General features: G+C 46.8%; 1 protein-coding gene across 1 annotated transcript in view; it reads left to right on the top strand.

The window, feature by feature from the left end:
• The window catches only part of MTR (5-methyltetrahydrofolate-homocysteine methyltransferase), a 1960411-nt gene that overhangs the window by 1371727 nt on the left and 569441 nt on the right, over window positions 1-19243 (top strand). Inside the window, exon 24 of the mRNA XM_069607970.1 lies at window positions 12467-12587. Within this exon, the coding sequence (XP_069464071.1) occupies window positions 12467-12587 (121 nt within the window). The remainder of the gene's footprint in view (window positions 1-12466; window positions 12588-19243) is intronic.

The following is a 19243-nucleotide window of genomic DNA, read 5'->3' on the forward strand; positions in this document are numbered from 1 at the left end:
ATGTCGAGTGAAACTTTAAAACAACTAATTACAGAATGTACAGTACTATCGTGAAGTAACGTTCAAAATGTATTTTAGAAATAGGCTATTTTCTTCATATGACTTTTTGTGTTGGACCCTTCTTACAGAGCCTAATGATCAACTTGTGATTTCAGCAATTAACTTTGTAAAAATATTTGCATTCTGATTTTTAACGTGTTTTAATGCTGATCAATGAATTTCACTTATTTAAAAAATACTTGATGTAATTGTGTGTGTGTGTAAAGTTTTAATGGCTGAAACTGTTGCACAATAAAATAAAATAAAACATTTAACAGCTTTGGTTCACTCCAAGTCCGATTCCACTTCTCCGTAGCTTGCATAAAGCCGAGCGGCTTTGGAAACATTCTCGCTCCCATTCCCACCTTGCTAGGTTCTCAATGTTGCATTCTTCTGATTCTGCATTACTCACTGGTGAGAAATCCTACTTTTCTGAACGTACACTTTCTCTATCTCATTACAATTGTCGTCTTTATCAGCTTGTACACAAGATCCTTTCTCAAAAAGCTCCTGATACTTCTGCTTTCTTGTCCCTTTCTTCTTCTGATTTTGCTAACTACTTTACATTTAAAGTAGCTAATCTTTGTCTTGCTTTCACTCCCTCTCCTTCTCTTTCTCCTTCTCCTTCTCCTTCTCTTCTTCCATTATCTTACTCTTTTCGATCGTATCGTTTTTTTCCCCTTACAGACCTCCATACATCTGCTTTCTTAACTCATGCTCATCCTACAGCTTCTCTTTCTTACCCGTTAGGCAGAATCCTGTGCAGTGCCCTTAGGGACCACTACACACAATTAAGACTACAACTGGTAATACAAGTTCACCTTTCGTACAAGCCTGTACTACTATGTTAAAGTGCTAGCAGTAACACTTCACTTCTATAAATTCGAAACCACACGGTAAATACACTACACACAACCAATTCCATTTGTGCCAGTAAATTCAAGTTAAGTACATTAGGATTTGACAGACCGGTGTTGCGATACTAACGCGTAACCGTGGATAGAAATGCTCACGAGGTTAAAACACACTTTATACTTAAGAATTTCAAACAAGGGAAAAGTGAATAAAAATCAAAGGCAATACTTTTTCTAGACAAGGAGACTCAAGGACGTGTTCAAAGATACAGATTAAAGTCAGTAGGCCTGCACCAGTGTCAATGGAGCAGATGCTCAGTTGCTGAGGATCACACGTTGAACAGTTCGAGATTCGAGATGCCAAGAGTTCGTAAGATTGTCAAATGGAAGGAAAAATTATAAGGAGGAGGGAAGAAAGAACACATCTTCGTGGAGGAAAAGGGTTCACCCTGATTCTGGCTGGCCAGACGGAGAGAATGACCAAGTGTGCACAGTACCTTATTCAGTTGGAGAAAAGCTAGTGCCACGCCAGTTGTTCCTAGTAGTTCCTGCAGACTCACGGTTCCTGCGGCTTCAGTCGTGGGGACAAGAAGGATGACGTGTGGCGCAATCTGCACTACCCAGGGATGAGGCCAGCAGCAGCGAAAAGAACAACGATGAATAAAAGATAGCTCAGGACTGCAGCAGGTCTTCACCGGGACTTGGGGTTGCAGCAGCTGTCCTCTACTCCACTCCTTTTTTGTTCCTTGCAGTTCCAGTGGCGACTCTGACTTCTAGCCCAAGAGGCCTGCCTTTTATGCCAAAATCCCCCATTCACACAGCCTAGCTGCCAATCACTCCAGCCCGGACAACCACCTCAGCCAATCAACACAAAGTGCGACTTGGGTCTCCAAGGAGACCCTGTGCAGGGGGTGTCTACACCCCTCCCTCATATTCAGCCCACCTAGACACCCAGACGCCAAAGGAGGGCTTCGGGTCAGAAGCCCGCCAAAGGTCGGCGAACAAAGGAGGCAAACCTGGTTTGCTGCGCAAAAAGAAAAAGACCCAAAAAGGATGTTAACAAAAAGAAATGGTGATTAAACCCAACCGGAGCCGAAAGAAAAAGTATTTGGGCTAGCGGGTTTAAAGTCCGAGGCTACTAACATAGCCTAAAACAATACCACGTTATGCAATATAATTGCGGTAGGAAAATTAGGGCAAATACCACTGCCACCAGCCAAGTCTTAATGTTAAGGGAGCGAAACAATGCTCCAGGTGGTACAGATAAAAAGGGCTAAGAATTAACCCATTCCAATACTCCATGTAAAATGGGGTGTACTGGATCTGTGGTTAAATGACTATGTAAAGTTAATGGCAACTTTACCCTTTTCTGGGGGACAGTAGTCAGCCCCAGAAATGGAGTCGGTGGGAAGTCTAAAAGACAACCCTGTGTCACTGCACTGAAGGTGCTGTGTAACACACAAGAGTGGGGCTACTGAAGTGGTGTACTCCAGAGTCCACAATCACAAAAACAGATGAAATACACATGCAAAACAAAGGTAACAGTGGGGGAAAAGCTCACACTCTTACTCAGTGGAAAAAAGAAACTCCAGAAATCCAGCAAAGCTGCTGGGAGACTCACTAGCTAAGGGAAATTAGCCATAGAATGAGGATTCCCCCTAACATTACCCTCTTCCTTCGTCTCTGATCCCCCAAGTATACCTCTATCTTCGTCCCTATCTTTCTTCTATTATTAATTCCTCACTTTTACAATCCTGCTTTCCTGTGGCTTTTAAGCATGCGCTTATTCTCCCTATTGTAAAAAAAAACCTTCTCTTGATCCGTCTTCCCCAGCTAACTTCCGTCCTATTTCTCTTCTACCCTTTCTAAAAATCTTGAACGGGCCGTCTATACCGAGGTAACCGTTACCTGACTCTTCTTTTTTTTTTTTTTTTTTTTAAACAATTTTTACAATTTTAACAAGCACACCAAACATTACAACTTTTTTTAGGACGTTCATAATCCGAGCAAAGCATCGCATTATACAGTGTAGTTCTCCGTCCTCCTCCCTCCCTCCCCACAACCTCGAGCCGTCTCATCAACGTCCAATGTATGAGCATTTTCAGGAATCTCAGTGTTTGTCGACTCATCTGAGTCTTCCGTTTCATGATTGACGTGGTGGGGGTTTGCCAATGAGATCACCAGTTGTCTCCAGGCTATCAGAGGGCCCACTTCCTCCTCTCCCCCCCTGGTGACAGCTTCAAACCATACCGCAGTTTCTGCTTCCGCCCATCTCAAGTGGTTGCCCACCATATCTCCACCCTGGGCTTATGGGCTGCTTTCCAGCACATTGCAATTCTGCGCTTAGCCAAGATATAGGCCAGGTCCTTCATCTTACTAACATGCTTAGAATTACGTGGCCTTGGGAAAATCCCAAGCATGCATGCCCAGGCCGACCCTATGTCAAGCCCCACACCCACACCAGCCATTTTCGTCTTTATTTCTTCGCAGAATCTGTGCACCTCAGGGCAGGCCCAGAACATGTGAAGCAACCCTGCCTCCTCCTCCCCGCATCTGGGGCATTTCTGTATGGTCGGGCCTCCAAACCTGGCTATTTTTCTGGGAGTCAGGTAAGCTCTGTGGGTGACATAATGCTGGATCTGCTGGAGTCTCACATTCTGGGACACCTTTTTATGGTACCTTTGGGCTCTCTCCCACTGTCCCTCTGTCATGGGTTCTCCTACCTCCTCCTCCCAGTCATACCTCAGTTGGAGCAGCTCCTTCTCTGCCTTTGCTCTCAGGAGCTCATATATCCTGGATATCTCATGTCCACCCTCTGAGACATCATACATCGATTCTAGGGTCGCATCAGGTTCTTCCGTTAACACTGTCTCAGGCCACCTCTCCCTCACCCGTTTCGTGAGCCTGGTGTAGGTAATATATTGACACCTATGCACCCCTGTCGCCTCCTGCAACCTCTGAAATCCTAATGCCTCCCCTTCTTGCCTTATATCCCCGAGGGTGGCTAAGCCCACCGGTTCCCAGTATCTGCGGACCGCTTCAAACAGTTGGGAGTCGTCCCCGCATAGCACCGCCAGCGGGGCTTGCTGAGAAAGCAGGTCTGGGTCACCCACCGTTCGCCATGTCCTGCGCCAGACTTCCCAGCCCAACTTCAATAGTCTCCCCCTCCTCACCATTTTAGTCTTATGCAGCCACACTGTCTCTTTCAAAAAGTATGGAGCTGATTCACCTTGCAAAAGCCTAGCTTCTGCTGAGTCTTCTGCCGACAACCACCTAGCCACGTACAACAACTGTCCCGCCAAGTAATACAGTTCAAAATTCGGCAGATTTATGCCCCCCTTATCACATGTGTTCTGAAGTTTCCACAGGGCCACCCTGTTCCTAGAGTTACCCCATATGAAGTCCCTGCACATGCTATGGAGTCTCACAAAAAAGCACCTGGGGATCAGGTACGGGACATTCACAAAATAATGCAAGAGTCTGGGCAAAACAACCATTTTGAGCAGGGCTGCTCTCCCCATCCTGGCTAGGGGTAATCTAGACCAGAACGCCATGCTGTTTTTGACTCCCTCTATCGCTTTCTCTGTGTTCTGTTTGTGCTCCGTCTCTGTCTTGTGGTAAATATTTGCGCCCAATTATGAATGTCACAGTCCGCCAGGGTACCTGCAGGGTGGGCAGCCTCTCCAATGGGGTACTCTTATACCTTCCCAAGGGGAACAAACTAGACTTCCCGGGGTTCACCGATATGCCCGAGAGGGTGGCCTAATGATACATCACCTCTAACACATATTGCAGGTTCTCCTCCAGGTAGCGCAAGTAGAGAAGTATATCATCCGCATACAGCGATATCAGGTGTATGCCCCCTGTCGTACGATCCCCACCTCCCCATATTGTTGCTGCAGGCATATTGCCAGCGGCTCTAATGCTAGGATGTATAACATGGGTGACCATGGGCATCCCTGTCTGGTCCCTCTAATGAGTTGCATTTATTTGAAATTATGGTTCTGGTTTTAACTCTTGCAATCGGCTAGCTATATAACATCTGAACCCATCTGATATATCCTGGTCCCATATCGTACCCTTTCAGGGTCGCTTTCAACCACTGCCATCGCACTGAATCAGAAGCTTTGACCGCATCTAGCGATACGATGGCCAGTTCGCCCGAGTCTTCCTCGGTCTGGGCGATGATATGGTGCAGCCTCCTATGGTTGTCTGTAATTTATCTCCCGGGGGCGTAACCCGTTTGGTCTGGGTGTATCAGCTTTCCAATTACCCTCTTGAGCCTGTTGGCTAGCACTGCCGTAAGTATTTTACTGTCCTGATTAAGCATGGACAAGGGCCTGTAGGATCCGCATTCCACATCCGGCTTGCCTGGCTTTAGGAGCGGGATAATCACTGCCTCGCGGAGGGACGCCGGCAGTTCCCCCCACTTATAGGCTTCATTAAACATGGCCAGCAACGTCTGGAGTAGCTCCTGTTTATACGTTTTATAAAACTCGCTGGGTAACCCATCCGACCCGGGCGCTTTACTCGTGCGCAGGTGTTGGATCATCGCCTCCAGTTCATCCGAGGTGATGTGGGCGTCGAGATCCGCGCGTTCTAGGTCATCCAAGGTGGGCAGCCCTATATACTCAATTGTTTCCAGTATTTCTTGACTCATGTCCTCTCCTGTGTCCTCATATAATCGTCTGTAATACTTTAGGAACTCCTCATTTACCCCTTCCTGAGTAGTACAGAGTTGACCTTCCTCATCCTTGACCTCTCTAATCACCGAGCGGGGTGTTTCGTTTTTATATAACCAGGCCAGTAGTCTGCCTGGCTTATCTTCCCCCTGCATGTTGCCTCTCCGTATATTTCTTATAATTTAAGTTGCATAATATGTCCCAGAGTTCACTGCAAGATAGCTGTAAGTCCTTTTATCTGGATGCTGTTCTCTCGGGTAGTCCCCTCGCTTTGTGTAAGGCCCTCCAACTTTCTCTCAGTTTCATGCAGTTCCCGTTCAATACCCCCTCAGAGCCCCTTGGATTTAGATATAGCTACCCCACGCACCACCACTTTGAACGCCTCCCATACTGTTCCCACAGAGCGTACGCTCCCCATGTTGATTTCAAAGTATTCCCAGATGGCATCCCTTAGGTCCTCTCGAAATCCCATGTCTTGTAGAGCCTCAGTTCTGAGCCTCCATGTCGGGATACGCGCTCGGGGGTGTCGATGACACCATTCTATGACCAAAGGCGAATGGTCTGATAGTACCCGGGCCTTGTATTCTGCCCCCACCATTTCTCCATTATCTCAGCCGCAGCAAACACATAATCAAGCCTCGTATGCAGGTCATGTGGTGCTGCATAGTGCGAATAATGCCTATCCATTGGGTGCAGCCTTCTCCAGACATCCTCCAGGCCGAGGTCTATCAACAATGTTCCCAGTGCTTTAGCTGCTTGAGTCGGCTGTCCTGATTTGTCATCTGACCTATCTATTCTAGGGTTCAGGGTGCAGTTGAAATCCCCTCCCCACACTGTCGCGCCATCCGACAGGGGGCTAATTTTACTGTATAGGGACCTGAAATATGCCGCTGTATCGTGGTTAGGGGCGTACAGATTTATAATGTTCACCTCCCTATTCTCCAGGAGTCCTGTCACCACCACCATTCTGCCCTCTGGGTCTATTGTCGAGCTGAGCAACTGAAACAGCACGTGCGGTGCCACCCATGTGACTACCCCTCTTGCATATGCTGAGTATGTGGCACCTATGACGTTGCCCTTCCATTTTCTTCTAACCACCTCCAACTTCTCCTTGGTGAGGTGGGTCTCTTGTAGCAAGGCTATGTCAATACGCATCCTCTTTAGGTACATCATCACTTCATTACGTTTCAGATAACTATTAAGGCCCCGCACATTCCAGGTCGCCACTCTGAGATTACCTGATGCCATCTACTCGATGTACTCCCCATCCCCTCTCCTCTCCGTTGTCGTCCCCGATGGCTTGTTGTCCAACTCTTGTCCCTCCCAACTTCAACAACTCCCACCCTCCCCTTTCCCTAACTCTACCCCACTACACACAACCCTTCCCCTCCCCCCACCCTACCCAGCTCCAACAAATGCCCAGCTCAATCCCTGGATCTCAGGCCCACCCGCGTCTGGTCCTATCTCGTAACCGAGGACTAGGACCCCGCAGGGCGTCCCCGATCTAACGGTGACCTAACTAAATGTACTATTAAGGGGTACGAGGATTATCACCCAGGAGCTCCCACTTATCTGATTAGGACAAATGCATCCAGCGGATCCTGCCAGCACATATTTACTTCAACACATTCCCTCTAGCATTTATTTAACACTATATTCAAGTCCCAATGTCCTCATCTAGATAAGATTGTAGCATCAAACAGATCTTGCCAGCATGTATTTGCTGCAATACATTCCCCGCCAGCTTTATATAATGCTAAATTCTAGTCTCAATGTTTTGTTATGTCACCACGGATGACCCAGCTGCATGCTACTTATCTTCTGCGGCTCCCATCTGGATATCCGGTTCCTGAGGGCGACCCTGCATGTCCAGCCAATCCATGGCATCCTCCGGTGCCTCGAACAACAGGGTTTTGTTCTTGTAGAACACTTTCAGTTTGGCCGGGTAGAGCAGCATGTAGTGGTGGCCGGCCATTCTCAACCTCCTTTTCACTGCCCCGAAATTCATCCTGCTGCGCTGTACGTGCAAAGTGTAGTCCGGGTACGCCATGATTTTCTCTGGCCCCCTTTCTATCGTTCCTCCCTTCCGGAAGAATTTGAGTATCTTCTCTCGATCCCGATAGTTCAAGATCTTTGCGATCAGCGGCCGCGGGGGGGCTCACAGGGGAGGTCTCCTCGTCAAGGCCCTATGTGCCCTCTCAACTGCAAACCCCTGGGAAAGCGCCCCACCAGTTATTTCCTGCAGGAGCATAGATTCCACATATTCCGTTGGGTTAGGCCCCTCCATTCCCTCCGGCAGAGCAACAATAGCGAATGTTATTGCGTCTAGCGCGCCCCTTTGCCTCCTCCGCCCTGTTTTCCAAGTTGCCCACACACTGCACAAGGGCATGAAGCTCCAGTCTGTGGTTGGTGCATGCCGCCGTGTTCGGGGCCATCTCCTTCTCGAAGTTTCCAGTGCACTCCGCTTGCGTCCGCACATCCTGTCTCAACAAGTTGACCTCCTCCTGGACTGCCCCAATCTTGAGGTCCAGACCCACTTTCAGGTCATTCATTGCCAGGCCGCGTTTGGTCTCCCAAGCAACTTTCAGATCTGCAATTGCTGCCAGTACTTCCTAGATCGTGCCCGGTGTCTCCGCTACTGCAGTGGCAGTGTCTCTGCTTTTGTCCCCTTCTGCACCCGGAGGCATCCTGGCATAGGCCTCCAGCGTGGGCTGTTTTACACTTAGGTCTGACAGTTTTGTTAGACATATTGCTATGCTGTTCAGGCGTGAGCCAGCGGTGCCACCCCTCGTGCGGAAATCCGCCAGGCGACTCCTGGTGTATCAGGGGCCGTTTCAGCTGTATTTGGGTGTGTCCTTGTTGTTCCCCCACGTCTGGAATGGACTGTGACCTCCCACGTGCCTGTGCTCCCTCAGTGTCACTCCACCGGCCCCCACTGTGTTTCCTTTAGTGGCCGGTGGTCCTGTACACCCACTGGCCCAACACTCTCCCACTGCGGCTCTCTGTTAGCCTCAAGGTCTGCAGTCTTGCCTCTGGTGTTTCCTCAAGCCCCTTGACAGGGGAAGCCACTCGCTACTGTGTCTGGGGACCCGCAAGTGCTCCCTTACTTGGGTGCGGCCCCTCTCTCTCCACTGGCCAGGGTGCGCTGTCTGATTCCCTTGCCGGTTGCTCCGTTCATAGTCACCAGCACATGTGCAGCGGGTGCTTTCCGGCTCTTCTAGGCAACCCCCATCGCCTCATATGTACCCTCTGCTCAGGGGAGGGCGTCCTCCCCCCTTGAGTGCCCCCGTGTTCGGGGAGGCAGCTCACAGCTGCTCCTGCGCTCCTCCTCCAGGCTGCGGCCCCACACCAGTCAATTAAAATGCCCCCGCCAGCCCGCGTGTTACAGGCAGTTCACCGCACCCCCTGGCCTCCAACTGTAACATCTACTGTCGCTGGGAGGGTCCACCGGGCGCCCCTTTTGGGTTGCGTCCTTATGCCAGTGTTTCTTCCTTTTTTGGTAAAGTTTTTATTTTCCTTTTTTCTCTTTTTTTTTTTTTTTTTTAAAAGATCATTTTCCCCCCTTTTCGGCCCCCGGCCGTGCCTCCACGCCTTGTCGGCCCTCTCTCAGCGGGCTCCGTGCCGTGAGGCGGGCCCAGCGCTGTCCGGCTGCTGCGTTTGGGAGCTCGGGTGCGCCTGGGCTCCTGCCGCCTCTCCCCACGTCCCGGCTCGAGGGGCCGCTCCACTCACCGGCAGGGTCCCGGCCGCCGGGCCTCACACCACCCACGGGCTGCACGCCCCACACACAAGAGTGGTCGCTGCAGCTTCAGCTGCACCGCGCCAGCTCATGGCCTCTCCAGGGCGCTTATCGTTTTAACAACCCTTTGTCCTGTGGCCGCCATCGTTTTCACTCGCTGGGTCACGGGAGCCCTTCTGCACTTCGGCGGCCGCGACTGCTCGGCTGTGTGCGGGTCCGCCTCAAGGATCGAGCATCCTCCGCTCCAGATCTCCCCACGTCCAGGGAAGTGTTGCTATCAGGCCTTTTTGCTGTGGATGTCCCTATTTTATAAGGATCTCTGTCGGATCATCTGGAGCTCCTCGAGAGTGCGTCCTCTCACGGAGCCATCAAGCCACGCCTCCCCACCGTTACCTGACTCTTCATTCTCTTCTTCCTTCCCTTGCAGTCTGGTTTCCACTTGTCTCACTCCACTGAAACTGCACTTCTTCATGCTTCTAATTCTTTGCTCCGAGCTCGTCACTCTAAGCTTTTTTCTATTCTTATTCTTCTTGATCTATCTGCAGGGTTTGATACTGTGGACCACTCCCTTCTTATCTCTTCTCTGCTCTCAAATGTTTCCGCTCCTATCTTTCGCAACAGACTTACTGTCACTAAGGCTGGACGCTCTTCTTCCTCGCTCCCTCTTCTCTATGATGTTTCCCAAGGCTCAGTACTTGGCCCTCTCTGTTTTTCTCTCTATAGTGCTCCTCTCTCTGCTTTTATCTCCTCTTTCCAACTCTTTTCTCCTTTGTGCTGACGACAGCCAGGTCTTATTTTCTTTCTCTTCCTTTGATTGTCTTGCATTCTTCTGTTTCAAACTGTCTCTTGGCTGTCCAGCACTAGATGTCTTATTATTTTCTTCATCTCAATCCCTCAAAGAGGTTCTGTTCTTCTCTTTGTCTACTATTTCTCCCACTCCACCCCCTCTTTCCTTTCCTCCATCCTCTCTCGGTGTGCAAATTGGGTGCTATCTTTGATCCTTCCCTCTTTTTCTCTCCATATTTCCCCTATTGTACGCTCATGCAGTTATGCTTTGTGTAGCATGTGTCGTACTTATCTTTCTTCTCATGCCACTAAACTTCTTTTTTCCCTTGTGTTTTCCCGTGTCGACTACTGTTTGTCTTTACTGCTCGGTCTCTCTGCCTGTCATCTCTTCTCTTTGTTCTATTTATAAACTCCTCTGTTAGCCTTCTTTTTTCTTTACCCCCTCTGGCCTCTATTACATCTTCTCTACTTTAAATCTCACTTCTTCTTTTGAATCCCATCTCTTGTATCATTTTCTTTCAATTGTCTTCAAATGCACACATGGCCTGGCCCTCCTTACCTTTCCTCTCTACTCTTGTTCTATGTCCCCTCACGCCCCTTGCGATCTCAGAATCTTTTTCTCTTGACTGTTTCTAAGCACCCTTGTGCCTCGTCTAGTTTCCGTTCTTTTTCTCTTTTGGCTCCCAAACACTGGAACGCACTTCCTCTTTCACTTCGTTCCTCCTCATCTCTTGGTATTTTCCAGACTAATCTCAAACTTGTCTTTAGCCTCTTAAAATTCTTTGTTTTTCTATGCTGATGTAACTTCTACTCATTTGTACCAACTTGATTGTTTTGATTTTTTTATTGATCAGCGCCTTTGGCGAAAGGCGCTTTATAAATGTAATAAATACAATACAAATAGAAATGTTATCTTCTACTCAGTTTATAGTTCCTCCTTGGTACCTACATCTAGTTCTTGCTTATTTCATGGGTTCCCCTTTCAAGCCTGTGCTTTCTCACTCACTCGGGCTCGTTACATTAAATAAGGTTTTCTTGTTGGCTATTACACTTGTTTGACATTTTAATGAGATGCAAGTGCTTTGCTGTAAGCCACTTTATCTTCAATTTCTGGCGAAAAAGTCCTTAGTCAAAAGTTGTTTCAGACTTCCATATTAACCTGAAAATCAACTTCAGTCTCTTTCTTTCCATCCTCCACACTCTTTGAGGGGGAAGACATCTTCCGCTGGTTGGGTCGCAAGAAGGCTTTGTATTTCTATGTCTCTAGAACACCTTTTTTGCAGGGACGACAAGCTTTTTGTGTCCATTTCGCATATCCAGAAGGGCAGGGCTATAACAAAGCAGACTTTTGCGCTGTGTATTTCTGATTGTAGGCAGGGGAAGTGCTTTCAGGAATTAGGGCGCATTCTACCACAGGATTGGTAGCTACAGCAGCCCTTCAGAGGGCTGGGTGTACCAATGTCAGAGATTTGCCAGGCGGGTACTTGGTGCTTCCTTTATACTTTCTTTGCGCACTACTGTCTAGAGTTTTTTCGAGGTCGAGATGCCAGTTTTGGTAGCACGGTTTTACAGAATTACTTGTTAGAAACATTTTACTGTCCCCCCTACTCCTGCTATCTGTACTGTTTCGGGAGTCTATCAAGAGGTGATCCATTTGTAGCAAAAACTATTTACTGGTAATCTTTTTTTCTTTAGATTCTCCTCCAATAAATTCCTCATCACCTTCCCAGCCTGCCCCTCTTTTGAAAGCAAAACAAGGCAGCTTTTACATTTATCTTGGTTTGGCTGAAATGTTTTTGTTGTTGCTTGTTGCTGCTCCAAATAATAGTGGGTCCCTCAGCAGCAGAGCCCATGGAAAAGGGAAGAAGAGCTCTGACATCCATTAAGATGAGGTAACTTTAGGAGACAAATCCTTAGGAGCATTAACAGTAAGTAATATTTCCGCCTTTTGCACGCTTCATCTGGTCCTGTGTCCTGAAAAAGATGGCTATCCATATAAAAAGCAAATAAATGCTTAACGAAAATTAAGACAAACTGTCCAGGAGCCCACCGATTTAGGCTGTGACTCTGTCTGACCAGACGTAAGCTAAATATAAGAAGATTAGAGCAGAATTGCAATGTGTGGACAGGGTGAGGGCTGGCATTGGTGCTGCTGGATGTATGCTGTGCGCCCTTTGTAAACCTATTACAATGCTGGTATTTATTCAATTCCACAGGCCAACCTTAACTTTGGAAAAATGGAACACTAAACCCCATTGAAATTATCAATATTTTTAACCCATTAGAGACATGGTCTTCCTTTTTCAACAATTATGTTTCAAATACTAATCACAATTATTTTATGTTCTCAATTCTTTTTTTAATGATAGATATCATTGGACTATCTGGTCTTATTACGCCATCATTGGATGAAATGATTTTTGTTGCAAAGGAGATGGAAAGACTTGCAATAAAGATACCATTATTAATTGGAGGAGCAACAACTTCCAAGTATGTTATTTTAAAGTGTTTGCTTTATCAACAAAACATGAGAACTGTATGTTAAACTTTTCTATCATGCTTGCTGCATTGACCTAGAATACAATGGGCGTTCACTTTTCAGATTGCTGAGGTTGGTGGTTGGCTTTTTTCCAGGAGTACACGTTTCAGTTGCTTGAACTTTTAACTATCCATTTCTGATTCGATTCAACAAATTAGTTGTTTTTAAGCGCTCTGTTTTGTAGACTGCCAACTTGTATGTCTTTCACAACAACAAAAACATCTTTGCCATTCAACCCTACATCCAGACTGTCACATTGTATAAACTGTATAGCACATGGTATTCTATGATTGACTTTAACTCCAAGAAAGTGACTTCCTCGCCACTTGCACTCTGTGACTTAACAGTGTGATGTTCCTGCTGATGTTTTTGTGCCACTTAAGATTGCGCATATTAAAATAAATTCATAGTTTCGCATTCTAGTAAGATTGATGAAAGAGGGCATTTTATGCTGTGATGCCTTTGGTGCTGTTTGTTCTTGGGCAAAGGCAGGGAGCAGTGTTATCTAGGACTATAATGAATGATTTTACTAGATCTTAAATATTATGATTTGACTGTTCATATTGTTAAAGAGCAAAGGTCCGTTAAGTGCATGTTTTTAATGGAGTCGTAGATTGGACAGATTCCTATTCTTGGATATTCTCCAGCGCCAGCTGTCTTCTGAAAAATGTTCATCCTTAAGGGGTGTGTTGCACCACTGCGTCAACACCGCTTGATACCATTGGGCCCCCTTGACCCTGTATGTGATTTCAAGTACAGTATACATGGAGCCAGCAGCGCCCATTTTCAGGAACACAGTTACTCTTGAATATTAACTGCCTCATTCCTTATTCGCCAAAAGTGGGCTTCAAGCCATATATGGATTTTATCCTGCAGATGTCGGTTTTGGATCCCCACTGGGTAGTTTAGTTTGCAAAGTAAAGTTTTACTTCCTTAGGATGGAGCATAATGCAGATGGCTGTTGTTTTGTTCCACTTCATGCAACCCAAGACCCCCAAGGAGTGACGCACAAAATGTTATGCTTTCTGCCACAAGCTTGATAAACGCACACTTCAAGTATCCAGCTTCCTCAATGCAGACTTGTGTGAATGAGACAGAAGAGGAGATATTGTTCTTCAAGACTGAGACAGAATGGAGAAAAAGAAGTGCAACATAGATCCCACTCACCCAGCAACTCTTCAAATTGACACATTCCTCCTGAAAGAGGAACCATGTCTTCCATTCAAGTGAGAATTGGTTGCGTCTCCTATTGTGGATACTGCTACCCTCCAGCGCCATGCAGATCTTCCTTGTGGCAAAGAAGCCCAAGTGCCAGTTTCCTCCCACACCAACCATTTCTATTTTTGGCTGTTTCCAGAGCTCAATATTTCTCTAAAATTGGTCAAACATTAGATGGGAAAGGTGGTGTGATCCCTTATGAGGTGGAGGTTTTGGATTTGGGAGAACTGTTGCACTTTCCCGAAAGGTGTCTGACCGATATGAAGTCCCCACAGAACAGGCTTCCAACCTTTTGGATGCCAGTGGTTTGGACAAGTTTCCAGAGCTTCACTTAGTGCAAGTCTCGGATTATGCCAAACCTAACCATCTTTCCAGGAGACTTTCCCCAAGGTCATAGAAACTTTGGGATTGTCAGTTCAGAAGAAGCCTGCCATCCTGTTTAAGCCATCAGTCATTGCTGCATTGCAAACCTGACTCGGAACTGCCTCTATACTGGAAACTCTGAAAATAAGCATTGCCTATCTCCTATGGACCTAGTTCTTTTTCCACTCGCCCCTATGCCTGTGAGTGTAGTGGTTGAAAGAAGAATGTATCTCCTTGATCAACAACGGTAAGGGGGGTGGCACATTATACACTTCAATGTTGCCTAAACATGGCTGTTTGTGTAGCAGCAAGCAGGGCAATGTGCTCTTACATACACAGTCCTGGACGCAGATGTCCGGGTTCACCCCTGATGTCCAAGACAAGCTGCCTGACGTGCCATGCAATGATAAAAGCCTCAAATGTCACTTCCATATCACATGGTTTAGCTGTCCACCAGCAGGCTTTCTTTGCTTCTGGGGGACATTTGTTTGAGAAATTTCAATTTGTTTCCCTATTGTGACTGGGGTCAAGCACCCTACAACAAACTGGCCCAGTCGTGTCCACCTCACTCTTTTCAGGGTAGAGAGAGTTATGCATAGTTTCAATAAGCTACTGTCCCTTCCTCAGTGCCTGGTTCAAAATCCTTTTGAATTTACTTTTTTTCCATTCCGGTGGAGGAGAATCTGTCTCTGTATGTTAGGGACTCTCAGCACACCACCTGCAACACTTGTGCTTTTCCGGTCCTGTCAGAAGGCTGCAGCCTACCTTTTATCCAACCCCCCACTCACCCTCCATCTCCTTCCCCTCCTCTTGACTCCCTCCTTCTGGAAGAGGTTTTGTCAACTGCTGGCACAGCTTGGGGTTTCCCTGAAATTCAAAAAGACACAGATTTCGCCATCCCAGTCTCTCTGTTTCATCAGGGCGATTTTGGACACACTCCTGTGCAGAACCTTTTTGCCAGAGGCCCGAGTGCTATAAAATGGTATATGTTCTCCAATCCCAGGGTCAAGTTCCTGCCTCTGCCTTTCTACCATGGTTGGGCCTCATGGCCGAATGCATTCTGGTGGTTCTAGTAGCCCAACTTTGCATGTGGTCGCTTCAGTGGCTGCTTCGTTGGTGGTAGTTGTAGTTTCAGGGCCAAATGTCAGATCTCTTGCACGTATTTAGACAAGTTGCTTGGGACCTACTACGGTGGTGAACCGATGTTGCAGAGGTGCACTCTAGGTCAGTAATTCAAAAATATACTATAAATTGTTTTTGATTCTTAGATATTAATTCAAGAGAGCTCCAGAAAAACTTCCACAAGTGCACTTTTACACCGAATACCATCAAGTCTCGAATCACCGTGAAAACGGTGAGTAGATAAGTTTTTACCAGTTAAAAATCACTGTGCAGTGGGACCCAGTGCTTATTTAGCGACTTGGTCCCACTCACGGTATCACAAGAATGAAGTCACGAAATGACGACATATTATATACCTTTGATTCACGTGTGAATGCAACAAATTGCAGAACTTGAGATTACCATACAGGCAGTTACCTTGCTTTGAATTTTTTCCAGTAAATGGACAGTGATAAGATACAGGTCAGTCCTTTAGTTTGTTGAAATCAAATCATTTCACTAAAACACATAACAAACTTAATAGAACCGAAATTGATATTGATTTATTTTATTTATTCACAGAATTTAATTGAAAATGTACATGATGAAGGGCTAGTCCCGAAACGCGTCGTACAAATATATGAATGCACAAATATGTGAATTGGAAGATATTGGCTCACAGTGAAAAAGGAATGAAAGTTCAGTTTTCCTTGTACAAATAATCAGAATTATAAGTTGAAATTGTTCAATCTGCAAAAGTGTCTAATGCAATGAATTTTGTTTAATTTAATAATATTTTGTATTTCAAGTATAAATGAACATGCTTTAAGAAAATATATGTGCACACTGATTCAAGTGAGTCTTTTGTGACATCTTTATGTTAACTGAATCAAGACTAAAATTACTTTGAGGATAATTAGTGAACATTTATGACTGACGCTAGTCTGACAAAAGTGTGCCCTGTGTTAGCCCACCTTTTTCTTGGGTGGACCACCCTGCTGTTATATACTACGGTGGCCCTTGAAGGACAACCTGCTGAAAGGCATATTGTTCCGTCAACCTGGTCTCAGGTCACCAGTCACAGATGTGTCCCTGATGCATTGGGGCACTCACTTGTCTGACCTGACTGCAAAAGAACCGCGGTCTTGGGAGAACATCAATTTGTGGTGGTTGAGGGAGATCCGGCTGGCCATGGTCTCTTTCCTTCCCTCTGTGAAAGGGAAATGTGTGCTGATCCTTAAGGAAAATGAAGTGGCCAAAAACTATCTCAACAAGCGGGGTGGCGTAGGGGCCTTCCCTCATGGCAGAGAAGCAAAAAGAGTGCGGTTTGGTGCTCTGGAGAATGGCATCTTTGACCGTTGCTCATTTTACCAGAAGTGAGAATATCATGACAGACGACTTGAGCACACAGCCTTAGGCCTCCCACTAGTGGGAGCTCAGCCAGGAAGTTCTGGAGGAAATGTTCTCCCACTGGGGGAAATCCCTAAGTGGATCTGTGCTCTTCCAATCTGAACAGGAAGTGTGAGTAGTTCTGCTCCAGGGAATTTCCTCATCTTTGTGCTCTTGAGGGGGTGGGGAGGTGGCAATGACTGTTGTTCTTGATCGCTACGGACTGGGCCCAGAAAAGGTAGTACCTGGACTTTCGAGGGGATTGGGTCCTCCGACGTATTCCATATCTATGACAGTAATCACCACAGCTGTGCTGATTACTGTCATAGATATGAAATACGTCATCGGACCATCCCATCGAAAGAACGTTACCAGGTAAGAGTAACTTGTTCTTCTGGACATGACTGCCCTCCCTGGCATCTACCAACGAGAGTGGGTATGCTCTCCTGGTTAGAGGGCTGGACCCCCCCTCCCGATTCCCCCTCCGAACCTCAGCAGCCTGAATCTTCGTGCTTGACTATTGAGAGGCTGAGACTACAGGGCATGTGACTTGACAGTCAGTGTCCTGGATGTACTCCTCTCAGCTCAGACACCAGACACGAAGTACATTTCTGTTTGTAGATGGCATACTTTTGCAGCTTGTTGCTAGGAGAGGGATCTGGACCCTCTGTCATATCCTGGAATTTCTGCTGCGTTTGGCCCAGTCAGGCTTGCATATTGTTACTGTGAATGGGCACACAGAAGATATCTTGCTTTTTAAGGTCCCAGAGCAGGGCTCATTTGTCGCGATACCCACCGTTATCCCGTTTTTACAGGGATTCTGCAATCCATTTTCCCAACACCAATTTGTGGTTTAATTGTGGGACCTGAATTTAATGTTAACGTTTCTTATGGGTGCTCTGTTTGAGCCACCACATCTTATTCTATTAGGGTGTGTTCTCTTAAGGTGGCCATCACTTCCTCTAGGTAAGTGAGTGAGCTCCAGACATTATCTGGTAAACCTCCCTATTTGGTTTTCTTCGATGAGAAGGTGGCGTTAAGAGTGAGACCTTCCTCCCGAAAGGAGGTGTCTGAGTTCCATCTCACTGAAAAGATTCATCTTCCCGTCTTTTTTCCTCCATCCCATCCTTCTAAGGCAGAGGAACGATTCCATTGGTTGGGGTCTGGTGTCGGCCCCTCAGCTACTACATCTCTTAGAACGTCAGGAATGATGACCTGCTTGCTGTTGCCCTTGCTGACAGAGCTTTGATCAAACAAACCCTGTTAAGGTGGATCATTCACTGCATCTCAGAATACTTTGATCTGGCTCATCGGGATCTGCCTCAAGGTCTCAGAGCTCATTCTACCAGAGGACTGGCTTTAACCTCTGCCCTGCAGAGTGGTCCCTGTTCGGGACATTCGCCAGGTGGCTACATGGGCTTCACTGCACACGTTTGCCAAACCTACTGTATGGGCGTCTCTACCAAGGGACGGGACCAGAAACCCTTTTTCCTCCAGAAAAACAGCATTTCCCCTTTAAATTTCAGTCGTAGCTGCGGAAATGACCATGCCGCCATAGTTCCGGCGTCTGGCCCCACTCCTCTTATTCCATGCTGAGATCGGACCTTCCTCCGCAAGCTCGTGAGAGTTTGCTTTTCATTTTTTGGCTTTCCTTGAGCTGTTTTGATTTTGTTTTAACATCCTTACCAGCCTTCAGTGCCTCGTCGGCCCCAGCGCATCTCAGCCCCACCAGGCTTCAGCAGGTGTTCCTCCTGCGATAGTTGCTTTCCCGCATCAGACCCTCCTTTGCTTTACCTCCAGTGCTTAGGTGCGGGCCATCGTTGGGAAGACTGCGCAGCGTTCCACTCCCTTACCTCGTGCTCTTTGAAGAATCGGTTGGCTCGGTGGAGGGAGATCTTTGTGGCTTCCCCTCCTGACCATCTGAAGGACTTTGTGCGATGAAGAAGCAACAAGGTAAGTGTGAAACTCTTTACTAATGGACCCCGTAAGGGGGATTCCTTCACTGGGAATCCTTCGAGCAGGAGGGGGTTCTAAGGACCCTAGTACCAGCCAGGTTCTCGAGGCTCCACAAGCTACCAGTCCTGTTAGGCAGAATTCTGTGCAGTTCCCCTGGGAACCACTGCAAGAAGATTAAAACTACAGGAGTAAGCAGTAAACCCAATTGGTAGCAGTCTGTACCACCCAGATTTACCTGGTAGCTGTGGCTGAGCAGTCAGACTTCTCTCAAGAAGAGCAGGGCAGTATATAGAGTATACACAATAGGGCTAAAAACACAGTCGAGCAAACAAACACTGACCAGAGCTTTGTATCAAAAGTATATAATTATTTATTTAAAATACACTTTAGGCAATACACTAGCACTCTAAATCAAAAGCAAGTTAAAACACAGTCAGGTAAAGTATAAACACCTTCCTTGATAACTATTAGACAAGTCAGTGAAAACACCACTATTTGTTAAAACAGATGTGAGCGCGTAACCTAGATGGCACTCCAATAGTTAAGTTAAAGGGAGAGAAAAAGGCAGGGCATAAAAATA

Source organism: Ambystoma mexicanum, chromosome 4q, assembly GCF_040938575.1.
Source record: "Ambystoma mexicanum isolate Mex_15411 chromosome 4q, UKY_AmexF1_1, whole genome shotgun sequence".
In the NCBI taxonomy this organism is placed as follows: Eukaryota; Metazoa; Chordata; class Amphibia; order Caudata; family Ambystomatidae; genus Ambystoma; species Ambystoma mexicanum.